Source organism: Drosophila sulfurigaster, chromosome 3, assembly GCF_023558435.1.
Source record: "Drosophila sulfurigaster albostrigata strain 15112-1811.04 chromosome 3, ASM2355843v2, whole genome shotgun sequence".
Taxonomy (NCBI): domain Eukaryota; kingdom Metazoa; phylum Arthropoda; class Insecta; order Diptera; family Drosophilidae; genus Drosophila; species Drosophila sulfurigaster.
In genome coordinates, this window is record NC_084883.1 from 11,510,349 (window position 1) to 11,535,085 (window position 24,737).

At 42.7% G+C, this 24,737-nt stretch overlaps 3 protein-coding genes and 1 long non-coding RNA gene across 4 annotated transcripts in view; 1 reads left to right on the forward strand and 3 right to left on the reverse strand.

The window, feature by feature from the left end:
• Nucleotides 1–2,248: 2,248 nt before the first annotated feature.
• On the reverse strand, nt 2,249–3,685 carry LOC133842151 (angiopoietin-related protein 7-like). Its single transcript, XM_062275133.1, has 3 exons — nt 3,566–3,685; nt 2,551–3,506; nt 2,249–2,452 (listed from the first exon to the last, which is right to left on the reverse strand). The coding sequence occupies exons 1-3, from the start codon at nt 3,644–3,646 to the stop codon at nt 2,326–2,328; spliced, it is 1,164 nt and encodes a 387-aa protein (XP_062131117.1). The 5' UTR covers nt 3,647–3,685; the 3' UTR covers nt 2,249–2,325.
• A 1,912-nt stretch (nt 3,686–5,597) lies between these two features.
• On the reverse strand, nt 5,598–8,473 carry LOC133842150 (CCAAT/enhancer-binding protein). The gene has a single exon (XM_062275132.1). It carries the CDS (start codon nt 7,701–7,703, stop codon nt 6,345–6,347), a length of 1,359 nt encoding a protein of 452 aa, XP_062131116.1. The 5' UTR covers nt 7,704–8,473; the 3' UTR covers nt 5,598–6,344.
• A 2,498-nt stretch (nt 8,474–10,971) lies between these two features.
• LOC133842152 (uncharacterized) lies at nt 10,972–11,905 on the reverse strand. Its single transcript, XR_009894368.1, has 2 exons — nt 11,406–11,905; nt 10,972–11,330 (listed from the first exon to the last, which is right to left on the reverse strand). It is a non-coding gene; the product is annotated as an uncharacterized LOC133842152 (long non-coding RNA).
• Nucleotides 11,906–17,577: 5,672 nt separating this feature from the next.
• Nucleotides 17,578–24,737, forward strand: part of LOC133841419 (serum response factor homolog) — a 31,958-nt gene continuing 24,798 nt past the window's right edge. The window contains exons 1-2 of the mRNA XM_062273870.1: nt 17,578–19,253; nt 22,782–23,030. Of these exons, the coding sequence (XP_062129854.1) occupies nt 18,597–19,253; nt 22,782–23,030 (906 nt within the window). The 5' untranslated portion in view covers nt 17,578–18,596. The remainder of the gene's footprint in view (nt 19,254–22,781; nt 23,031–24,737) is intronic.

A 24,737-nucleotide genomic window follows, 5' to 3' on the forward strand; every position in this document is an offset into this window, starting at 1 on the left:
CATAATTTTGATATTAATGTTGGCAAAAGTCAGATGAAATAACTAATACCAAACTTTGTATTGTACTAATAATATTTAATAAAAGCTAATTACTTTTATGATGTACAAGTTAACTTAACATGAACTGTAAGCCTACTGCAGTATAAAATAAACTGTTCTCACATACAGAAGTATGTTAAGCAAAGCAGGAAAACAAGCAAGGAGAGGTTAATTTTACATAAACTCAGCGAACATATGTACACTGTCAACCTGCTGTTATATAACAGAGCATATGTTTACATAAGCTCAATATAACATAACATAAACTGTAATGCTACTGTAAATTAACATATACTGTTCTCACAGACAGACGTCAGAAGAAGAAAAATAAGGAAAAAGAGAATAAAAGTAGAACTGATTGCTGAAGTGTGTTTTTTCACATTTTGTAAATACTTCTTCTTCAGTTCCTATTTCAATAACACATATTCAAATTCAGTCATTTCAATTCAACGTTTACTTATGGCCAACAACAAAGACAACCGCTTTTAAAGAGTATCTTGCAGTCAAGCATGCTCTTTCTGAGCACTCTTACTTGCTGTTGCTGGATGCTTACTTCATTATTGTTGTCGCTGTTGCTGTGGCCGTTGCCGTGGCTGTTGCTGTTGCTGTTGCTGCTGTTGGTAAATAGCAAAAGTCAGCGGCATAGAAAGTGAAACCGCGCTTGCCGCAGCAGTTGGCCGCACGATCAACGCTGCTGCTGCTGCTGTTGCTGCTGCCAAGCCGTTGCCGAGTGGCGATCAAAGAGGGGAGCTGCTTAAGGGGCGACACGACGCGTCGCTTGGCTTTAAATATAAACCAAACAGCAGCAGCAGCAGCCGCTCCAGTAACAGCAACAACAACAACAACAGCAACAACTATTACTCAATCTGTGCTAAAAAAAAAAGAAAAAGAAAAAGATAGACCCCGATAGATTCATAGATGCAGAGCTGAGTATGGGTTTGGGTATTGCTATTGGAAGTGATAGTGTTAGTGTAAGTTGTATTTGTTGTTGTTGTAGTTGTAGCTGTGTTAGTTAGTGGCAGCTCCAAATGCAAGAAAATAAAAATGAAGTAACCCACTTTTTTACGTTTACGTTTTATTGTTGTTGCTGCCGCTGCCGATGCTTTTGCTTTTGCTTTTGCCTGCATTAAAAGAAAAGGCAACAATGATCAAAATGTGTAACAGTCAAAATCGAAATCGAAACCGAAATTGAAGCTGGCAGCTGGAATCTGTAATCTCAACGATAAATAGATGCAGTGAATGTTGTGCAGCAGAGAGAAGTAAAAGATGCTCAGGAGCTTATTACGAATTCCAATCTTTGTTTAAGGAAGGAGAACCAACTGCCAATAAAAGATGCTCAAAAGTTTGTAATGAGCTAGCATGCAGAATCCGCAATTTTGCTTCCATCGATTAATGATATATTCATGTAAATTGCTTTTATTTTGGTTGCTTATCAAGAGAAATTTCCAAAAGCTAATATGAAAAACCAATATTAGTAAATTTGATTATTTTTGATAAAATCTTACTGTTGTAAGAAATTTGTAGTCTGCCCTGCAATAAAAAATTCCAAAATTAACTTAAAACTTCAATCTAATCTAATGCTAGATATGTATGTACATAACATACATATATATATAACTTGAAGTTTGCCGACAATTACATTTGCACTCTTTAGAAAGAGCCCACAATAAAAATCTACAGGCTAACGCAAACACGCATATTTCCTTGCAGGCATTGATATTTGAAAGAGAGCACATCTGCATTTGCAAAAGCAAAGTTTGGATGCAAGTGGAAGCGAGTACGCCATAGTCGATTAACAAAACATGCGTTCGCTAATCGTGTTTTTCACACAGACACACTCACATAACATATTGTAGTCGATGTCAACCTGCATTTGCAAAACGAAAGAGCAAATCTCATTAACAATGTTTGTTTGTGGGTTGAAACGAGTGCGCGATAGTCGATTGCCAAAGCAAACGTTGGCCGGTCGTTTCTAACACATAGACGCATTTAGAGTAGATGTCCATCTGCATTTGCAAAAGCAAAGAGCGAAACTCAAGAACAGCAAGGCTGCTGATGAGAGTAGGAATGAGAATGAGTGAGAGCTCTGTATTGTACTCACACGTATACGAGCTTGCCTATGTATTGTGTGAAAACGTTTTCATCTTGAGCTTAGATAATAAATTTATTGGTATTAAAACATTTATTAAATGCACTTGCAGATGTCCGCTTCTTACATTAATTTATTGTGAAGGAATGCACTTTCAAGATGTAATATAAAGAAATACAAATGTAATTCTTAAGGAGCTACTGCTTGGGTCTAATAAGCATGTGCACCGCCTTGAAAGGGGTGTACCTCTGCCAAGGTCTCCACCAAATGCCCCAACTACGATCATCATGTTCATCTGTTCTCATGTAAACTCCATTGAGATTGCTGTAATATAGCATAAAATATAATAAACATAAGTACTATAGATGCCTTCAATATCAATTGATCGATCGAACTCTCAATGCTTTCTGTTGATCACTCACCTTTCAGTGCAATTATTGTGCCACCAGCCACTTTTATACTCGAGGGCGCAGTGAACTCGATCGTAGCTGTCGTTGTCCCGATCCATTGTAGAGAACTTCTGGTTGTTGTTGACGGATAATGCATCCCCCGCATCACCAGCGCCCCCGGAATACTTGCCCAGGTCGATTAATCTGTATCCCTCAGCTTCGCTATCCACTCGGAAATTGTCGTAGTACGCCTGGGTTACAGATTCCTGAAATGTCACCATATGGATGTAGAGCTCATGGGGCTGCGATTTTGTGAGGTGATAAAGCTTCTCCAGACCAATGAAGTGACTGCCATGAAGGTCGCCAAATCCCGAACGATAGGTATCCCAATTACGTTCAAAATCGATAAGGGAACCCTCGACTTGTTGTTGAATAACCATCCAGCCAGGACCTGCAATTTCATTGTTGCAACGCACACGGAAGGGTGCAATGTCCGGAACTTGAACCTTAAGGATAACAATAGGACTCTTAGACCCCAAACAGTTGCTAGGATATTCGGGTTTTGCTTCTGCTTTACTCTCTTCAACCTTCGTCGTATTTGCATCTTTGTCCAAACACTTCTTTAGTCGATCTCTAGTTTCAGTGAGTGTTTGCTGTAACGTCCTTGAGTTTCGACAGCCGATCGTATTACTAAGGCGATCTTGACATTTTTTTAACTCAACAGAGGCATCAGAAGTGTTGATGCCCCTTGAGTTTGCCATGGATTCTACTGCACTTCTTAATGACGTCAGTTCATCAAATATTTTACACTGCGATACCTGTGCCTCGAAGGCAGAAACCTTCCTTTGGAGATCTTGCAACTTATCCTTGAGTTCAGATACCTCCTGATCCTTCCTATGACACAAAGGTGCCATCTGCAGCAAAGGTTTCGAGACCGCATAGCAATAGGAGCCACACTCAGCATCAGTTCTGCGCGCCTCTTCACAAATCTGTTTTTAATCGAACAAATTGAATTATAAAATTCAGTTTCATTTGTCGGTTCACTTACGGAAATTGATTCAGAATTGATTACACTGCATAGTGCAGCTGCAATTAGGAAAACGAAGACCCAATTTTTCATTGCGAACATTGCTGCACCACTTGATTTGAATAACTAAATGCAACTGGCAGCTTTAAATCACAATCTCACTAAATACTGCTGTAACACTTTACTGATAAGTGTTTGCACAAAATTTCCCAGTTCAAAAAGATTATCAAAGTGCATCGCATGAGGCTAATTCTCCTCCCTAAAGGCAGGCATAGGTATTTTGCAAATATTTTGAGTACTCTTATTAGACTTGATGCGCTTAATCTGAATCACTTGTGACGAGTGCTCGAGTGGATCGCATAATTAGCGAGCGTGAAATAAAAATAAAACCGCAAAACGAATTTATGTTATGTGTGGCTCGCTCAAATTTATCACTTGCCAGCTTGCAGCTCATAACTCATACGTCGTGTGGTCCGGTCTGGTCCGACTGCGAATGTCAGTGCTTGGCGCTTAGTTGAGTAGTAATTGTGCGTCAATTTGTTGGCACAGCCAAATGAACAAATGGTAGAATGAACAGATGTGAATGCAAATGCATTTACGATGCGTACTCGAATTGAGTTTGCTATTTGATTTGGCATTTGACACGGCAGCCACTTTCACCTAAGCCGCTTAGAACCCTTATCAAAGTCGAGCTTACAACAAAGAGAAGGGAGAAGGGAGAAGGGGGCAACACCCACAACGTCAATCGCCAGTCAATTTCACTTTTTGTTGTCCGAGCAACTGCAACTGAGGCTGCAATTAGCTGTCATCAATCACAGTGCCTCAACAATGCAGCCCTTTAACCCAGACTGAACTGAATGGGAAGAGCGAACGAAGTGCGGGGATTCGAGTGCTTAGACAAATTGTACGCACGCAGCTCAAATGAAAGTTTTATATATATATATATCTTTTTTTTCATTATAATTTTTGTTGGTCTGAGGGCCGCCTCAGGTCTCCAAAAAGGGCTAAGCCCAAAACTTTTTAAGTGATTATCTGCCCGGGGCCGTAATGCATTTCATTTGTTGTTGTTGTTGTTGTTGTCGCTGGTTGTTGTTGTAGCTGCTGTTTGGCTTTCTCTGCGCGTTAATTTTGTCTTTTTAGTTGCATTCATTTTGTGCTGTTGTCGTTTATAAATTTGCTTTTCGTTTTGGGTTTGTCTTACTGTCAAATTGTGTCGTCGCCGTTGTCGAGGCAATTGTGTCTGGGCTTTTGGCTTTTGGCTCTGAGCTCTGTGGTCTGTGGTCCGCGATCTGTCTCCCAGAAAGCTTATCGCCTGCCTACCTTCCTGCCTGCCTGGCTGTCTGTCTGGCTGCCAGAGCAGCCACAGATCAGATCAGAGCAGACATTTGCATCTCTAAATATGGCAGACATTTAATTCAACATTTTTTGGCAACACTTTTGATTTTCATCTGATCAATTGGACAGACTTATTAGACTACTTAGCTCATTCAATAAAAACACGATTCTCGATATTAATGTAAAAGCTTTTCATGTGTTTTTTATTTATTAAAATTTATATTTGATGTACATTGTGTGTTGTTGTTGTTGTTGTTGTCGTTTCGATTATAAATTAAAATGAGAACATTGCGTTGGCCTTACAAATTAATAGCATTTTTTCATCTACTTCCCTTTCAAGCATTATAATATTTCTGTTCTTGTATTGTGTTGTGTTGTGTGGATATTGCTTACATTCTCATTAAATTTGCTAGATAACAATTAGATTAATATACAATATTTTATTCATTTTTGTGGATGAGGGGGGAAGGGAAATCCTCCTTCGATTTCTGTGCAACAAAAAGCGATTGAAGTTGTGCTTAACTCTAGAGATTTGCTAATAAAAAACGTTTTGTTTTTGTTGATGATTATGATGATGATAATTGGTTGACAACTAAAGCGGGGCGTGGCAGGGGCAAACAGAAGCATAGCGCGAGCTGCATACCAGAATTGTTATTGTTCTTGTTGTTGTTGTTGTTGTTGTTATTGTTGTTCTCATATTTATTGTATACAAGAAGTATTTAAATAGATTTACATAAATAGTTTTTGTGTTTTTGTTTTTGTTTTATTCTTTTTTTTTTGCTTTTGTTTTTTCTTTGTATTTTATGTTTTCTTTCCTGCTTGCATTATTCATTTATACACATATAGTACATAGATATATATGTATGTAGATATATATATATATATATTTATTTAACATTTTTATTTTTCTTTGGCTTAACTTATGCCTACTAAATTATATAATTTGTATCAAAATGTGCAAAATTAATTTACAATACACTAGAATTAAGTACAAAATAGAACAAAATATGGAAAATAGTTTAAGAAACGCCCAGCCAACAAAAAAAATGTACAAAAGATAAGGAATGCCTGAGGCATCAAAGACGAAGAAGAAGAAAAGAAAGTAGTAGAAGAGAGTCAAGAAGAGGAAAGTGAAAGGAATTAGGTAAGCAAATCAAGCTTATGCTAGTCAGAAGAAAACAGAAGACAGAAGACAACCTGAACTGCCTCAAAATAGTTAGCAAATCACAAGGACAGGTACAGTTCAATCAGATATACTAAATATAGTATATAGTATATAGTATATTTAGTGCACTCGTGTTTGCAAGTTCATTGTTCATGCGATTCAAGCGATTCTGCTTTTTATCCTTATGCTTAGTCTACCCCTTGAATCAGTCACACACTCACACACACACATACAGACACACTCACTCATTCACTCACACACACTCTCATTCACACTGACGTCAGTCAATCACAGCTGCTGCTACAGCGCATGCTCGTTGGTGTTCAAGAAGCTCCGACAGACGCGACTCACTTCGGGATTGGTGTGATTCATGAGCTGCATGTAGATCTGTTTGTGCAGCGACAACTCGTTGGTCATCTCGCTCAGCTGCCGCAGCAGTGCATCTTTCTCTTTGAGCAGCGACTTCACCCGCTCCTCCACCTCCTTGGAGCGTACCTTTGCCTTCTCGCGACTCTTGCGCACCGCGATGTTGTTGCGCTCCCTCCGTCTGCGGTACTCCTCGGTGCCCTTGTCCACATGCTTGTTGTTGTGCTTGCGATGCTGCTGCTGCTGAGCGTGCTGCTGCTGCTGTTGCTGTGACTGTTGCAGCTTGCTGTGGTGCTTCAGCAGTTGCTGTGCGTTTGCCGTGAGATGCGGCAGATTGTGATGGGCCAACACATTGGCTGTCGTCAGATTGGTGAACTGTGTCGAATTGTTATTCGAACTGTTGTTGTTGTTGTTGTTGCTGCTATTGTTGCTGCTGCTGTTGTTGCTGCTGGTGTTGCTGCTGTTGTTGCTCAGCGTGTTGCTCTGATACGCATTGTATAACCCGTTGCTGTTGTTGATGAACGCCGCCGCCGCCGCCTGGCTGCTCACCGACTCCTGCAGATGCCTGCGATAGTCCGGATCGATGGGCTCCTCCTTAATGGTGCTGCTCGAGTCGCTGCCCACCGAGCTGTTTTCGTCGCTCGAGTGATTGTTGTACGTGGCATTCGAGTGCACCGCCTGTGGCATGTAGGCCAAAGCAGCTCGCCCGTAAGAGTGTTGCTGCTGCCGAGCATTGGCCAGCGTCTGTTGCTGTTGCTGCAACACTTTGGCTGCTGCACTTACCATGCCACTTGGCGGCAGTGTTGCAGAGAGTCCGCCCGGACTGGTCACCATATCACTGAATATGCCCAAGGTCTCGGTATCCCTGAACTGATCGTCGATGAGGTGCTGCAAGTCGAGGGTTATCTCCTGGGTGGTCAGCTCATCGAGGTCCGTCTGTGTGCTGTATTGCTGCAGCATTTGCTTCTGCAGCAGATTGTTGCTGTTGTTGTTGAGCTGCATTTGCTGCATGGCATGCTGCTTCACCAGCAAGGCCGCATCTTGCACCGTTGCATTGTTGTTCGCATCAGTTGTCACCTGTTGCTGCTGTTGCTGTTGTTGCTGCTGCTGCTGTTGTTGCTGCTGCTGCTGCTGCTGTTGCTGTTGCTGCTGCTGTGCACTGGACATCGCCGTCAGCGTAATCTGGCCAATTGTGGCCTGCTGTGGCAGCGGCTGCGGTTGCTTCTTCAGGTCCAGCTGAGCTAGCGTCTGCACCGCATCCGCATACATCTGAGGCGATTCCATGTTCAGCATTTTGAGTTGGGCGAATGAGGGTAAAATTTTGATGCCTTTCTTTGCAAAGCTCCAATTGTCAATTTCAGGGAGGTGGTTTGGGGGATAATTCCTCTTAGCAAATTTCGATTGCTCTTCTTCTTCTTTTTATTTGTATTTCACTATTCTCTGGCTGGCACTAAAACATTTTCTAGGCCCTTCCAAGCGATTTGAGGTAAACTGTTCTTTGGAAATGTTTGCAGCGATTTACATTTTATGTCGATTTTAGGACACTTATTCACATTTAATTATATTGTATTTCGATTTAATCAGAACACATTTTTTCTTAGATTTTGTTTTAAAATATTTCTTCGATATTTTTTTATTTCACAACAGTTTAATGCATTTTTCGCTTAAAGCCGCTTTTATTTTATTTTTTTTTTGTCACTGCAGCTGCGCGCACTTCTTCTTTCACGTTGTTGTTTACAGTTATTGTTGTTGTTGTTGTTGTTGTCGCGGAAAGTGTTGCCTCCACGCACGCGATTCAGCGACTGAAGTGTTTCAGCAATGATGCAACAGATTTTATATGCGAGTATTTCTTTATTTACAAGTCGTCAACGCTGACGTCGACGCTGACGTTGGCGTTTGCGTTTGCGTTTGCTTTTACGTTACGTTAGCGTCGGCGTATGCGCTTTGTGTGTTAGAAGGCAACTCCTGAAGAACCGTTATGCGCTGTGCGCCGTGCCAAGCGAGCTTTCGGTATTGCGCGTTTGCGTCCGCTTCTTACACTTGGTAAATTGTAACTGTGACAAAAAGTCTTTAGCGCAGCAACAGCAGCGCAAAGAAAATGAGACAGAGACGCAAACGCAACTGCGACGCTAACAGCGACGGCGGCCGAAAAATAATAATAACAGCAACAAGCAAGCAGCTCAAGCACATTCACACAGACACACTCACACATGCTCAAAACACAATGAGAGGCAAAGCGCCATAAAAGCCCCAAAATGACTTCGTCGGCGACGTTGACTGCGCTGCGCTGCGCTGCCTTTACACCAACTACCTGTGGATGGTGGTCAGACCAAAGCGAGAGAGCGAGAGCAAAGAAATTGAGAGCGCCAAAGAGCGCAGCAACCGGGCGATCGACAGCGAGCAAAGCAAAAGCAAAAGTTTTTCCCAATCACTTTTACTCTCTACGGAACGCCAAAATCAACAGTAGCTGGCAGCAGGCAGCAGCAACAAAAACATTGCCCAGGGCGCTGCAAGGCAGTTTACTTAACCTGCAAGTTGTTGGTGTTGTTTTTTTTCCATTTGCTTTGGCTTTGTGTAAGTTGCATGCAAGAAATAAAGTCAAACTGCTGTGACGTAAGTTACAAATACTTACTATGCACTAATATGAGCATACAAACACTAATATTATAAATTCAATTAACTTTAAATAAAAACATTTTAGTAATCTAGTCTAACTTTGGAACTCTGACATGCAAATGCTAATTGTATCCACATAAAATAATAATAAGCATTGTTCTTTTTTTGTCCGCATTGCGATAACCGCTTGACTCCTTTATGTCGCTATTAATGACACAGCACTTTGGCTTTGCAAAGCATGTGACGTCACTGTAGAGCCACAGAGACGCACACATACAGCACACACGCAAAGACAAACCAAAAGCTACTCGTATACGTATTGGAATATAGTGACGAACTGCTGCCGAAACGACTTTAAGTTTGTGTGCGTTCGCTTTCATTTTCGTTTGCTGCTCAGAGAGCAATTGTGGACCCAAAAGCAAAAGCAATAGCAACAACAAAAACAACTTAGTCGGTACTCCAACGCACTTCCCCCCTCTCTAACACATTTAGTATTGTGTTTGAGCTGCTTGCTGCTTAGAAGGAAATAAAGCTTTAGATGCACTGCTTGTTGTTGTTGTTGTTGGTGGAGCTGCTGCTGCTGCGCATGCGTGACTGAGCAGCAAGAAGCGTGAGTGAGGAGCTTTCACGTAACGTTTGAGTTTTATTTATATTAAAATGATTAAAATGATGTTATGAAATTCATAAAAATTAGCACGCTTTGTAGTTTCGTATTTTCGTAGATTTGTTGACTTAAATGCAGTAATTTGTTAAGTCTCCATTTAGTCTATCTCTCTCTCTGTCTCTCTCGCATGCTCTCCCGCAGCCTTTCCTTTCCCTGTTAATCTGGCTATTTAGGTCAAGTTGCGTGTTTTTAAGGTGAGAGACTTTACCCTTTGTTTATACTCGGCGAACGCAACTTACTCATCCGCACATGGACGATAAGCGTTCATTGCTGCCGCTGACGAAGAGCAGTGGTTAGCGGTGGGGGGTAAGGGGAAGTGGGAAGTGGGCAAGTCACGCTATCAGTCAAATCATTGATTGCAGCAGACATCGCAGCACAGCACAGCACAAAAGCCCAGCACAGAGGGAGACGACTGCTCGCTTAGATATCGAGATGTAGATATCGATGACTACATTGCTCCGAATTGTGCAAACTGCAAGTTGCTTCCTTGTGCGCGTATTGCACAAATTGCAGCGCACCTTTGTTGTAACATTGACAAATCCTCATTTGCCAATCATCAGCTGATAATGATGTTCTTATTACCTTGTCGAGAGTGCGAACTTGCTAACAAAGCACAGCTGATGCAATTGAGCAAGCTACGCAATAGAATAGATATTAATAAACAATAACAATAACTATAGTGTATTTACTATCAACAACAGTTCGACGTCTCGCCCAAAAAATAAATGCACGCTTATTGTTCTTTCACTCTTCTTTTTTTTTTTGGCAAAACGACAGATAAGCAAGCTACCAACCCCAAACAACAACAACAACAAGAAAAACAACAGCGACAAGCATAAAGCGTGCACGCTAAAACAAAAACAAATAGCAGTGGACAGAAAATAGCAAGCAGAACAGCAACAAATTCGACATAATATTAATAATAACAATAACTCGAGTTGAGCGTTCGTTGCACCCAAGCAAAGCGGTAACATCAACTCTTTTAAATTCTTGCTCATAATGCTATTGATAGCCATTCATATTAATATTAAATTCTGATTTTGACTTCTAATTGTCAATTGAAATTCCTTTAATATTTTAATCATTAGCAATCTATATGGCACTTACACAAACTAATATTAGAGTCAATACTTAGACTTAGATAAAATCTAAACAAAAATAGGCATATACAAAATAATGCTTATTTAAATTCTATTTAGATATTAATATTATTATAAATTCACTTCATTTACTAACTACAGCTAATCTTAGCTTACTCGTTAAAAGTAATCTTTAAGGAAAATCTGTTTGCATATTCAAAACTTTTCTATTGAGCTTCTTCCTCTGGTGTTTGCTTGGCGTTACTTCCTTAAATTTGAACTGATCGCATTGAACCCGATGATGAGTGGCCCAAGCAAAACGTCGTATCGCATATCTGGAGCTATCCAAATTCTCACGGCACTGCAACACGATGACTTTCGATTGAAAAAGTTGTTGTCAATTCGATTAAGCGAAAAGTTTCGGCGAACCAAGTGACCAGAAAACCAACTTTCATTTGATAATCCCGTAGAATCAGCAGTAAAAATTCGTCGTCATCAGGTAGCACTCGAGTAGCAGCTACGTTCTGCTGCCTGTCTTCTGTCTTCTATGGAAGCGCAGCACTGCAAAAGCAAAACAAAAACAAGAATGAAACAATAAAAAAAAAGGAACACAACGCCGCAAAGAGTTCGACGAACTTTTTCGTTTATTGGTGTTAAATACACTGCAATTAAGTGGAAACCGCTTATGAGAAATAATAAGAAAACTAATCTCGATTTTTCTTTGCGTGGAATTATAACAAGTAAATTTCATGTTACAATTCAGGCGGTTTTGTTTTTTGAATAGGCGCCAAGTTGTTCATGAAAAAGTAAACAAGATAAACTCGTTTTCGACGGTGCTCAGCGCCATCTATTGAATATCTTCGAGAAGAAGCAGAAAAGTGTACTGCTTGGTTGCAGTCGTGTAGAGCAAGTAGGTTTTGTGTTGTGCCATAAGCGCCATCTATTGTTCAAGGCATAATTTTCTGACTCTTCACTGCTTGCAGCAAGTAGTGTCGCACTGCTTGCTAATTTTGTCACTCTTCACTGCTTGCAGCTATTAGTGTCACACTTCTTGCTAAAAGGTGAATTAAAAACATTTAAAGATTATTTATTGTATTTAGCTTAACTCCTCTGAATTTTCTCGCGATGTAATTTATCATTTGATATTAATAATTATTTACAAAAAACTTCATTACAATTACAGCTGAATTAAAATTTAATAAAATAAATTCTATAACGTTTTAAGAAATAATATTTGAGTCTCAAATTAAAATTATAATTTTTCATAAAACATTATATGAGTAGTAATAATAAACAATTACTTGGAGAAATGTCTCTTTCAAATGCCGACAAACTTTCCATCGCCTACATCGTATTTGAATGTTGAATTCAGTTTTAAGCAAGATAAACATTTTTGACTTTTTCAATTTATTAGAATTGAATTCGAAATATTCGAATTTAGTTTTGGTTTTTTTGTGATTCACTTTGGGCCACAACTCTGAAGAGAGTAGCTCAATCTATGAGGTGGATGGGGATGAGGATAAGGATGAGGGATAAAGAAACCAAAACGCATTGATTGAAATAGTTTATTTGCAGCTTCGAACTGGAGCTGAATCTGAAGCTGGAGTTGGAGATGGACATGAGGCTGTCTCGTTGTCTGCCGGGGGCAATTGCTTTTGTTTTGTTTTATTTATTTTGTTTTATTCTGCTTGCAGTTGTTGTTGCTGTTGCCGTTGCATTTGTTTTGTGTGCTTTTTATATTATTTGTGATGCTGGCAGCGCAGAGATAATGATGACGAGCTGCCAGCCAGCCAACCAACCAACCAAACAGCCAACCAACCAAGCTGGCTACCTGCATCCAGAGGTTGGCTGCTCTGTGCCTTACCTGAAACGCCATAGAGTGCCTCCGACTGATTGGGATGCCTTGTGAAGCGACGTGCACAGAATGACATTTTGTGTGCGCACAGTGGGCGCGATAAGGTCGCCAACAAGAGCCAGCAGCGAGCCAGTGAGTATATCTCGAGTATATCAGCCCCATTCCCATTGCCATTCTCATTCCAAGTCCGAGTCAGAGTCTGAATCAGAGTCTGTGTTTGATTCCCATTCCCATTACCAGGTCTCAGAGTCACAGAGGTTTTGCTCTGATTTCAGGCAAAGTGCAGCACAAATTAAAAATCGACCGCAATTGCAGCCAGCAGACAGCAGCCAGCGATCGATTGGACAGACAGATCGATCGATCGACAGCTTCGCTGTGGAATTTTCATATGAGCGCTTGATTTCAGCAAAATTACATACTTGTAATTTTAAAATGCTGCCAAGTGCCGACTACGACTTCCCAACTCCGACTCTGAGTCCATCTCAAAGAGGGGGAGAGAAAAATGAAAAGAAAAAGAAACTCGAAGAATTTTAACCCCAACTCATGGAGTCGTCTCTGCACTGATCACTTACGCACATTTTATCACAGCCAGGCTGGAGACATCGCTCAGCATCAGCATCAGCTACAGCTTCAGACTCAGCCTCAGCTTCAGCTCGGATTCAACTTCTGCTTCAACTCGATCGCTTGACAATAAGTGGAAAAAATAAGTTACCGTTCTACGCGCTGAAATTTGTTGTGCCATCGTCGATCCTCAGTCTTTGTGTTTGACTTCGACTGAATCTACAGCAAACAGTGTTGGCCAAAAGAGTCCATCAAAAGGCTAAAATTCGTCTTAAAGTTTTAGATCTGACAATATGAAACAGTCTCATATGATAGCCATCCATCCATCCGTCAGCCTTTCCGTATGATCTCAGGTCTGATCATGTCTTATGGTTATAAGAGATTCAGTTATAGTTTTATTGCTTGTTGTCTTTATACCAAATATGAATTTCGGTATATTTCACTAGTTTTGGTATATTAATTCGGTATATTTTAAGAATAATAACGAACTATTTGCTTTCTTCATCGATTTCTTTTATTTAAAAAATAAAACATTGAGTTTGAATGGAAGAGTAAGCAAATTTTATTCCAAGCTTAGAAAATTACTACCTTGTCCATATTTTAACCAAAATTTAATACTGTTTGTGCATTGACTTGCTATAAATGTATGTACATATATTTCAAAAATATCTTAGCAATCAACCAATTATGGTTCCATCGCAAGAAATATTTTCCATCATCACAATCATAACTTAACGCTCATACTAGTAAACCTTGTATATAGAAGAGTCTTTAGCCATTTCATGATAACGAAAATTCACCAAGCTCAGCTAGAAAAAGGCTAACAAGCGGAGCACTGACTGACTGACTTAGCTGCCTTGTGGCCCGTCTTCTGTCCTGATGATCGGCGTTGTCGATGTCGATGTCGTTTGCAGTCGTTGTCAGTTTTTGCTCAGTAGCAGCCACAGCAAAAGCAACAGCAACAACAACAACAACTATTGATCACTGGCAATCGATCAAGCATTTCGCGTACATTATCCGAGATGCGTGGGATAATTCTGTTCTAATTTGTAGACGCAGTCGAAGCTGAATCGAAGTCGAAGTCGAATCGAAGCTTTAAACAAACTGACGTCAGTTGGCCAAATGAAATGCGTGGGAGAGGTAGAAAGGGGGGAGAGGAAGAAGGGATCCGTTTGTTATCATTATCATTAGCCAAGTGGCATGCAAAGCACGTGCAACACTTTGTACCACAGAGACACACACTCACTCACACTCATTCGAATAATTGGCTACTTAAAATGCTAAAGGAAGTTCTAACTGAGCAGCAAGTGACGACGAATCGGAAGAGCAGAGTGAGTGAGTAAATGGGAGGAAGGGAGTTGAACTTCCGTTGGCAAGTGGCGAGTGGCACTTGCCACACCACACACTTGTCTCCTGGCCTGGCCATTGGGGACTGTGGCTCATGGTCAACGGCGATTGCATGCAAATCAGTTTGGGCCATTTGGTAATCAGGTGAAATGGTCACGACCTGTTAATCGTTTTATGATTGTAGCGGTGCTTTTGTTTCCTGTGTGCGCAGAGCAACGGTAATATCGAGCTACTACAACAATGGCAATGGCGATGGCGGTGTAGACAACTGGCAACTGCAACTGCAACTTGCCACTAAAAAGAGATTCAAGCCCTTTTGCTTTCCTTTTGTCTTTTGGTCACATTTTATTTAAATTGTAACGCGTCGCCTCGAGACGAGCAACAACGAGTTGATGCCGATGCTGATGCCGATGCTGATCGCAATTCCAATTGCAATCCCAAAACCGAAACTCAAACTCAAACCCAAACCCAAACCCAATCCTGCTGCTTATGTGTTATTCATGAGCTGCCCAAGCGATACGCGACTTCTGTGTTCGCTGTGTTCACTTCACCAATTGGCAATTGGTACAACTTTTGCAACTTGCAACTGCAACTCGGACTTTTCTTTGACGTTGGCGTTGGCGTTACCATTTCTCGACTCGCAAGTGGCTAAGTGGATCATTGTCACCCCCAGCGCCCAATTAGACACCCGAAGTGAGTCTCTGAACAGCTCTTTGCTTTATCTGCCTTGAACATATCTCAGTTCTCAGTTCATATAGCATTCTCGCTGGCTGGATCTAATGTCGCAGACTTGGAGCAGCTCTATAAATACGCTGTCCAAAGTGCCGCAGATCGAAAATGTTCGAAGCGTAAATGGAGCAAACATTTTTGCCGCAGCTAAAAATAATCTAATCTTGCATATATAGCAGACATCTCGATCCAGCTGCACTCGTTAGTATATTCACTATAGATTTGAAGGTGAACTTGGATTTGACTGTGATTGCATCATAAGTGGATCAACAGAGAGAGAGACAACGGACCAATGCATAGCTGGAATAATCGCACGTGAAACGCTCGCAAATCGCGCACAAATAATTAAGTATTAGAAATGCTGAGAAATTCCAAGGAAAACGCAACACGCAACAAAAAAACGTTGTGTTCTTCCCAGATGAGAAGAGACAACAACAACAACTGGAGCCATATGGCTTGCTTGTCTTCGAGGACAGGCCAGACTAGCTGACTAGCTCAGAGCCAGCAGCAAAGCAGCCGGACTGGAGCCAGCTGCAGTCAACTATGTGGCATGTGGCAAGGGGCAGCGGGAGAAGGAGAAGGAGGGGAGAGCTTCAAGTCAATACACAGTCAATAGCAAACACCAATTAGTAAGCGCTGCACAGAGCCCAGCCATAGAATTGTGAGAACATTGTGGCCACTAGCCAGCCAGCGTGTCAGTATGATGAAATGTCAGATTCAGCAACGGATTCGATTGGCGATTGGATGGAGACTGAAGATGGTTCTGCGACCCGCTGCTGGGTCGAGCCTTATAGAGCAGGAGCAGCGGCAAGCAGCGTTCTATTTTGACAGTCATTATGATTAATTTAAATCATTAGGCAGCCCAGGCAGGTAGCCAGCACATTTGTAATTAAATGCAGACGGGAGGGAGCAGTGTCCACAATTCCTATTCCTAACGCTCTTGCAGTTGCTGTTGCTGCTGCTGTGGCTTTTGCTATTCGCGGAAGAGACAGGCTGGCGACAACGTCCGAGCAGACGATGCTGGCTGCAAAAGGCAATGCTTGCCATTTGGAGCGGGGAACGAGCCAGGAATGCGTCGATGTTTTTGAGTTAGCTTGTTGCTCGCCTCGTCTCTCTGTTTGTCTTGTCTTGTGTCCTCTCGTCCCGATTATCAACTGGGAGCAATAACTGGCAACTGGCAACTGGTGCCTGACTGGTCAGTTACCGGTGTAGCGATGGATGGATTGTTTGGCAGCTCGACTGTATCTGTTAGTCACTGCACGTGGCCAGCACAGCGCAACACAGCACAGCACAGTGGAAGCGTTTTCTTGCGAACGCCTATTTAAGGACATTGCACAAATACCCGAGACTCGGGGACGACACAGAAATCCGGCAGCAGCAGCGAGCAGTGAGCAACGAGCCACCGCCACCGCTACCGCCACCGCAAGCAAGCACCACGCAAATCCTCTAGAGCATTTGCTGACCATATTGGCCCTCGCCAGCTGAATTCCTCACATAGTTTAAGTGTATCGCTTTTTGCTGGCCTAGGGGGATTGCAGCACTGCCTGACTGCCTGACTGCAACATGGGCAGCTGAGATTCTTCGTCGCAAAATAACAAATTAACTTAATCGGGGCTGATAAGCAACGAGCACGTAACATATAGAAAGACATTTGTATGTTTTTCCTTTTTCTTCTTCTTTTTTTTTTGCAACAAAATGGCAATTAATTAAAAACTCAATCACGCAACTATTTGACATCAACAAAATAAAATACATAAACGCAACTCGGACTGTTGTTGTCGATAACAACAACGATAACGATACGCGCAATGCGATGCGATATGCGAGCCGAGAAAATGGGCGGAGTTGGCAGCCCCAATGCGATCTATGCGTCGGCGCAGCCAATCACATTCTCGCAAATGGCAGATGTTTGCACAAATGAGCATAGTAAATTACGCATGCACACTGCGCGAGCGAAAGAGAGTGCTAGCGAGAGAAAGGGAGAGAGCGAGAGCGTTGACTAATAGCGTATGGACTGCGAGGCTTAATTAATTAAGCCATAAACCTCGATCAACAGACCAACAAAAAACCAAAGGCAAGCTCTTTATGTACATACATAAAGCTCTCTTTGCTCTTAAGCAACAAAGAGCACACGCTACCTGCTCTCTCACTTGCGCTCTCTCGCGCCTCGCTCTCTTTGACAGCAACCGGTTGTGTGGGCAACTGTGCTCCAAGTTTGGAGCAAACATTGAACGCCGCTGCGCCGTCGCTTGCCATACGCGTGCTTTGTTATTAGGTATTTGCACGCCATCTGAAGCACAACGAAGGCAACAATCGATCGCAAAGTTAGCTCGAGGCGGCCAGACGCACCAAATATAACAACTACATCTACAACAACAACAGCAGCAGCGACAACATCAACACCAACAACAGCAGCAGCAGCAGCAACGGCAACGGCAAACACTCACGCGCAGTTCACAACGTAATTCGAATTTGGCAGTACGACATTAAATCTGCAAATAAAGCAAAAAAGACCAAAACAAGTGCCAAGCATCTCTCTCCAGCGCTAATAAGTCAAATACGTCCAAACCAACAAATCCAAATAAATCAAACCGCAAACAACAACAACAGCAACTACAAACAGTTATCAGTTTTCAATATTGAATATATTGTGTGAATAATTTTATGAATTGCAATTGCAACAGCAACTAAACTCCCATTAGTACTGCAAATTCAAATTGACAAATTGACGCGCGCAATTCACACCAACCACTGCACAACACTGAGGCTGTTAAGGAACTGTTAAAGGCGCTGTTAGCTAGCAGCCCCAGTTGTCAGTTTTTCTTGTGTGCTTGCGCCGCGTGTGTGTGTGCGTTAAGTGCTGCAACTAAAGTTCGCGGATTATTTTGTTACTAATCATACAAAGATTAAACAAATCAATCTACCGTTGTACGTATCACGCTGCAGCGCGGGCAGCAGACGCGTTTGTGCAAATAACTGTAGCGTCGCCAGCGGCAAACAGTGCAAACAGCTGACGGCCCGCTACAGCTACAGCTTCAGCGACAAAGCCAGCGGTAAAAGCAAAGGCAGAGGCAAAGGCAAAAGCAAAGCAAAAACAGCAACAACGTGCGTGCGCGCCTCTCTGTGTGAGCGTGTGTGTGTGTGAGTGTGTTTTTTTGTGTTTATTTTTGGAATTAAAAAGCTAGCAGCCGATTTGTGAGTGTTTTGGGGGGCGCAAAAGTAAAGCTAAAACCCAAAATCTAAAATCTAAAAAGTGTGCCGCAGCGGCAATAATAGACGCGCGTGGTGCCTTGGATTTATTGTACGGCTCCACGGTGGAGAACTTTTACCTTAGAATGGATCCAGCGCGCGGTGACTCGCGCTATAACCTAAACTACTCGATGAGTAGTATAGGTTTGAGTCTCGCCGATCAGGCGGACATCTACGGCAATCCCGCTGTGGCGGCGCTTGGCGCCCGACCACCCAGCGGCGGCTTGCTGCAGAACATGGGCGGCGGCGGCGGAGGCGTTGGTCTCGCCATGCAGCGGCCCAATCCGGCGGCAGCAGCAGCGGCGGTGCAGCAGCAACAGCAGCAACAACAGCAGCAACAGTGCCAAACTCTGGGCAACAGCCAAACGCACAGTCCTCAACATCAGCAACAACAGCAGCAGCAGCAGCAACAACAGCAGCAGCAACAACAGCAACAACAACAGCAACAGCAGCAACAATCGCGCGGACTGAAACGCAGCGGCAGCGATTGCTATGAAGATCACCGATCAAGCGGTGGCGGCATGACGTTGCAGGGGTTGGAGAGCTGCGCTGCAGGCAGCGTCGCTGTTGCTGGCGTCGACGTTGACGGCGTCGATGGCTACAATGCGCTGCCCAATAAGAAATCACCGCCCGCAAATGGCAAAAAGACAAAGGGACGCGTCAAAATCAAAATGGAATACATTGACAATAAGCTGCGTCGCTACACAACGTTCTCGAAGCGCAAGACGGGCATCATGAAGAAGGTAAGAAGAAGAAGGATAGATGTTATGGTTGCTACATATGTAAGATTGATATCGACTATAGATAGAATGTCTAGGATACCTCGTATTATCGTACCTGTGTCTCTTTATACATATTGTATTATTTTTAGTTTTCTCAAAAATCACCTACAACATCATTTGGCTGCTCTTTTTGTTATTCTTCCTCTTCTGTTTCTCATTTTGAATTTTTATTTTGTTTCATTTTTGGTTCATAGCTTTATAGAACAATAAATTGTAGATTAGATATAGCTGCTTGGCTCTTAATGTGCCAGCATAATACAATAATCATGTCAGTTTTCCCTCCCCACTGAATTTAGTTCTTTTTTCTGCAGTTTTTTTTTTTGTTGAATGTGAATTTTCCGTTTTGGTCAACTCATTTTTGAAGTCGAGTGTGGAGCACGTTTTGAGCGCATGTGCAATTAATAAATGCTACCGAATTCCAAATTCCCCCCAAATTCTCCACCTCGTTGCCTGCTCCTCGTACTCAGGTTGCATTGTTCCCGAAGAGTGCTTTATCGTTGTGTTACTATCGTGCCCCAACCTGTGCGACCTGCCCCATCCCCGCCCCCTACATCAGACAGACAACTGTTGCATTTACTTTGGCGGCGACGGCGCTGTCGCTGTGTGTAAGCGTGGTAGCCACGATTCTGATTCCGATTTCGATTCCGAATTTCCCTTTGTTTTCGGCTTCATAAAATGTTAATTTGCCGGCCCCGCAATTGCATTCAAAGAGTATCCCCAATACCAATCCCATTTGCAATCCCAATACCAATCCCAATCCCAATCCTTGTTGCTTTTCCAGTTGCGTGCTGCTTGGTCTCATTGTCATGCGAAGATGCAGCCACTGCCTTTGAAGTTGCCTCCTCTCTCTGCTCTGCTCTGCTCTCTCTTCTCCTTTACCTGGAACAGTTCAGTGCTTACAAATAGTAAGACTCTTGGATTTTCTTCTTCAAATGACCAATTTTCACACGCAAGCTTACATAATGGACCGTTCGGGTCTTGGTCTTAGTCTCAGTCTCAGTCTCAGTTCGGGCCGCGACATATGAAATGCTTAACATTTTTTTTAAAAGACTTCTTTGGCCCCAAAGTTGCTGCGATCACCGCAAAAAACCAAAAAAATAAAGTCAAAAATCGCCAGCTTCAGCGCTAAATCACGATCTCGCCACGATCCGAGCTACAACAAAAGTTTATGAAATATTTTCCACAAAAAGGAAAAACTTAAAGTTGGCCTCGAAGTGTGTTGTTTTTTAGCTTGGCTGAAATTTTTATATTGAGTACGTGGGTGGAATCTCATCTGATCTAATGAAACAATATTAGATTGCTTGACTATTACATAAAAACTTGAAATGATAAGCGACGTAAAAAAAAGTAAAGCTTTGTCGTAAACTGATTAATTGATCAGCTGCTAATCGCAGCAAGAACAATGCTCGCATTTGTATTTATTGTATTTGAAAGTATAAATACTTGAAATATGTTTGACCCCAAAGTTGTGAGTTTCTCCGCAGGATTGCTGACTGCTTCTGCAGCAGCAATTGTTGTTGTTGTTGCGCTTTGGGGCCCTACTTATGACAGGCGCGCGTCTCTTGACAGGGACAAAACTCTTGTTATATATTTTTAGTGACTTTGATGTGGCCCTCATCGATGTCCGCAGCCTGGACAGTTGACAGGCATACAATGGATTCGCTTGGCGCTACGCACACACACATATGATACACATACACAAGCACGTGCACACTGTCCTACAGGGTACAAATTGCGGTTATTGAACCTGATCAAGTTGTGGCAGATGCCGATGTCGATATCGATATCGAGGCAGACGCCACGCACGCACTCAAACACACACACACACACACACGCATGAAACAACCTGTGGACATCATCGGTGCTTTCCACTGTACAATTTTGGGCATTTAGCAAAGCGACTAAAATTCAGCTCGCCGCTGTCCACTGCTTGATGGGCGTGGGCGTGGGCGATCGTACGCTTGGCGAGTGAGTGGCCAAAAAAGGCCAAAAGTGAAAAGTAAGCTAATGTCAACGCAATGATCTCATTTGTACGAATAGGCCTGGCCCAATTGCGTAGGTTGTCGCTTCTTCTCTTTGTCTGTCTGCATAAATGTAAGATCGCATGTGGCACACACACACTCACACACACACATACTTACTGAATGTCTGTCTTATTCTCATTCTCCGTCTGTCGTTTGCCATGTAAAACGGCCCAACAATGGGGCACCGCCACAGGCCACAGGCTGCAGGCCGCAGGCGCAAAATGCCGCCAAAAGGTGTTAAATTGAAATCACGAGGCCTGAGGCCAAGCTGGGGGCCAAGCGCTTGTCTCGGCCTGGCTTGGCTTGGCTTGGCTTGGGAATTGTCTGCATCTTGTGGCCAGCACGGAAGCGTATTGATACCCGAACAGCGGCAGATGGTGCACAGATAAGAGCAGCAGCAGCAGCAGCTGCAGCAGCCGACAGTTTGGCTGCCTTGTCGCCTTTTGGCCACATGCAAGACACTAGCAGAGGAGCAGCCAACAATCGCCTTCTAACAAATGACTCTGCCTCGCTCGCTACGGTCTCTGGGGCTTGTCCTGTCAACGTTTTCGTATCTGGCCACTGACTCAGCAGCACAGCTCCTCTCCTGCTCCGCCCCTTCTTTCGCAGTGTGTCGTGTCCTTTTGTCTTTGTGTTCGAAATTCAAATTGACATGAATTGTTGGATCGCTGACTGCATGCTGCTTGTTGCCTGTTGCCCGTTGCCTGTTGGATGCCGCCTGCAGTCTAGTTGCAGCAGCTCCCTGGGAAGAGAACAACGTCACCTACTCAGTGGCCCGGGCCGTGTCAATTGTTTGCATTTACACATGTTACACATAAAATTGGCAGCCAAGCAGCAGCCAAGCAGCAGCCAACAACGTGCAACGTGCACCGAGTCCCATTCCCAGTCTCATTCTCATTCACAATCTGAGTGCCAGTCACAACAATGTGTACAACAATTTCATTAATATTAATAATAAATGCTGTGTGCAAAGCGCGCGATTTGTGCGCGTTTTGTGCGCGATTTTCGTTTACCTTTACGCGATTTGTTCAGCCAACGCTTCGGCTGCTCCCAGCTTCCATTCTCCTTCTTCCCACCCGCCAATCCAATCACCTCTTGCAGCAACTTTATCGCTTTAGAGTAATTACGAGCTGTTGATAGGCAGCTTTGCCTACCGACGTAGCCTGAAGCCAGCTTGTTAGCTATTCCTGATAGAGATGCGCTCGTGACTTGACTCACGAGTAGCACGAAATAGAGTCTGACTAACACGTATTACACTCACTATCTCACGCGGTCCTCTCTGGCAATTTGATAGCCAGGCAAAATCTCAGCCTGCCTTTTTTATCGTTGCAAGTTAATCGCATAGTTTATTTGCAAATTTATGTTCCACTTTTCGATGAAGTAGCGATCGCGTCTACGAATAGTTCACACATCTTTAACCGAAACTTCAACTCTCTCTCTCTCTCTCTCTCTACTCTTTTTGCAGGCCTACGAGTTGTCGACGCTGACTGGCACCCAGGTGATGTTGCTGGTGGCCAGCGAGACGGGCCATGTGTACACATTTGCCACGCGCAAGCTGCAGCCGATGATCACCTCGGAGGCGGGTAAGCAGCTCATACAGACGTGCCTCAACTCGCCGGATCCGCCCAGCGTCGGTGGCGGCGATCAGCGCATGTCCGCCACGGGCTTCGAGGAGACGGAGCTCAGCTACAACATCGCCGACGAGGACTCCAAAGTAAGACAATTGATTTACGGCCATCATGGGCACGCTCATCTCGCACACCCGCAGGCGCCGCCCTCGCACTACAGCCTCGAACAGAGCCTCATGCAGTCCGGCTACAGCGGTGGCCAGGCGTCGCCCCTCTCCCATGCGCAGGCCTACGGCGGCCACGCCCACCACGCGCACGTGCCACACGTTCCACCGCCCCACTCGACACATTCGCACATGTCGCACACGCATGCGCAGCGTTGACTCTAGCCAGATCCTTGGGGAGGCAAAAGTAGCTATAGGGATTAACATAGTACTACGACTTAGTGTGTGTGTGTGTGGTGTGTGGTGTGTGTGTGTGCAGCACTTGGCCAGCATGGAGAGGAGCGTGGCCAATAGACGATCTCGCCGCTCGTTTAGCGTTGTTGATAGCGTTGTTGGTGGGCGTGGCAGCTCATTCTTAAACAATTTTGTTTATACTAGTCAAAACTCTTACTTAAAGGCGACTGTGCCATAGCCAAGCTACAGTTCTCAAACAAATACCGATCCGATCCCAACTGAACCCGACTCCGAACTGAACCGAACCGAAGCATTCACAACTGTAGCGTAGCTTACCAAACCTAGTGCCATTCTATATTCTACAGCGTATCTAGAGAGTATCTCATTCTGAAAACACTTAAGACAGGAGTTAAATACAGAAACACACAGCCGAGACTGCTTTAGTTAGTCCTTAATCATTAGTGCAATACAAGTACTGGAGAGCAACACAGACAGAAAGACAGACAGAAAGACAGAAAGAAAGAGAGAGAGGAGAGAAACCACATGATAATTTGCTGCGCAGAGTCTACATTTAGTTCTGATCTTAACTTAGAAAATATATATTTGAAAAGCGGGGCTACGTCTGGCGACCTTTTCCCGTGCAATGATGAGCGTGCTCAATGCGAACATTAAATCAAATCATATAGTTCTAAACTATATGCTCAACTTATATAAATACCTATCGAAAACAAAAACACATACATACATGCATATTATATTATTTGTTGTTTTGTGATGTGAAGAACACTCATCATCGTTTTAGCTTATCTTAGCGCTATTTATAATTTTACATTTATATATTTGTATCTTTCGATTTGATTGGCTTCTTTTGTTCGATTTGATACAAAATTTACTCACTCTTTGAGCTGCTGTCTTATGCTTTTTACTAATATTTATTGTATATTTTTTTAATTAAATTGATACACAAAAAAACAAAAATAAATGCAGCTCAAAGCTTTTAATTTCCTTAAAAAAAAAATCAAGCAAAAAGACAAAATACGTAATTTTCTCGCAAGTTAAAATAATTTATTAATTAAATTCATGGTAATTTAGTGCAGGTTGCATTTCTGTCAAACAGAAATTGCGAATGAAAGCAGCAAGAAACCAGAAAGACAATTCGCTAATAAAAATATTTAATATCCGTAGTTAAATTAATTTAAAAGCTTTGTGCAATTAGCTAAAAAGAGCAAAAATATTTTTTAAATTAAATCTATCATATAAAGAAAAATAACACACAAATTAAATGATAAGTTAAGTGAATATACATATATATATGTTTAAACTCCAATATAGTAACTATACAAATGCATATATACACATAAATATATATATTTTATTTAGCGCAATATTATTATAATAATAAACAGAAAACATAAATCATACGCGACCGATCCTCGTTCTCCTGCCAGCTACTCT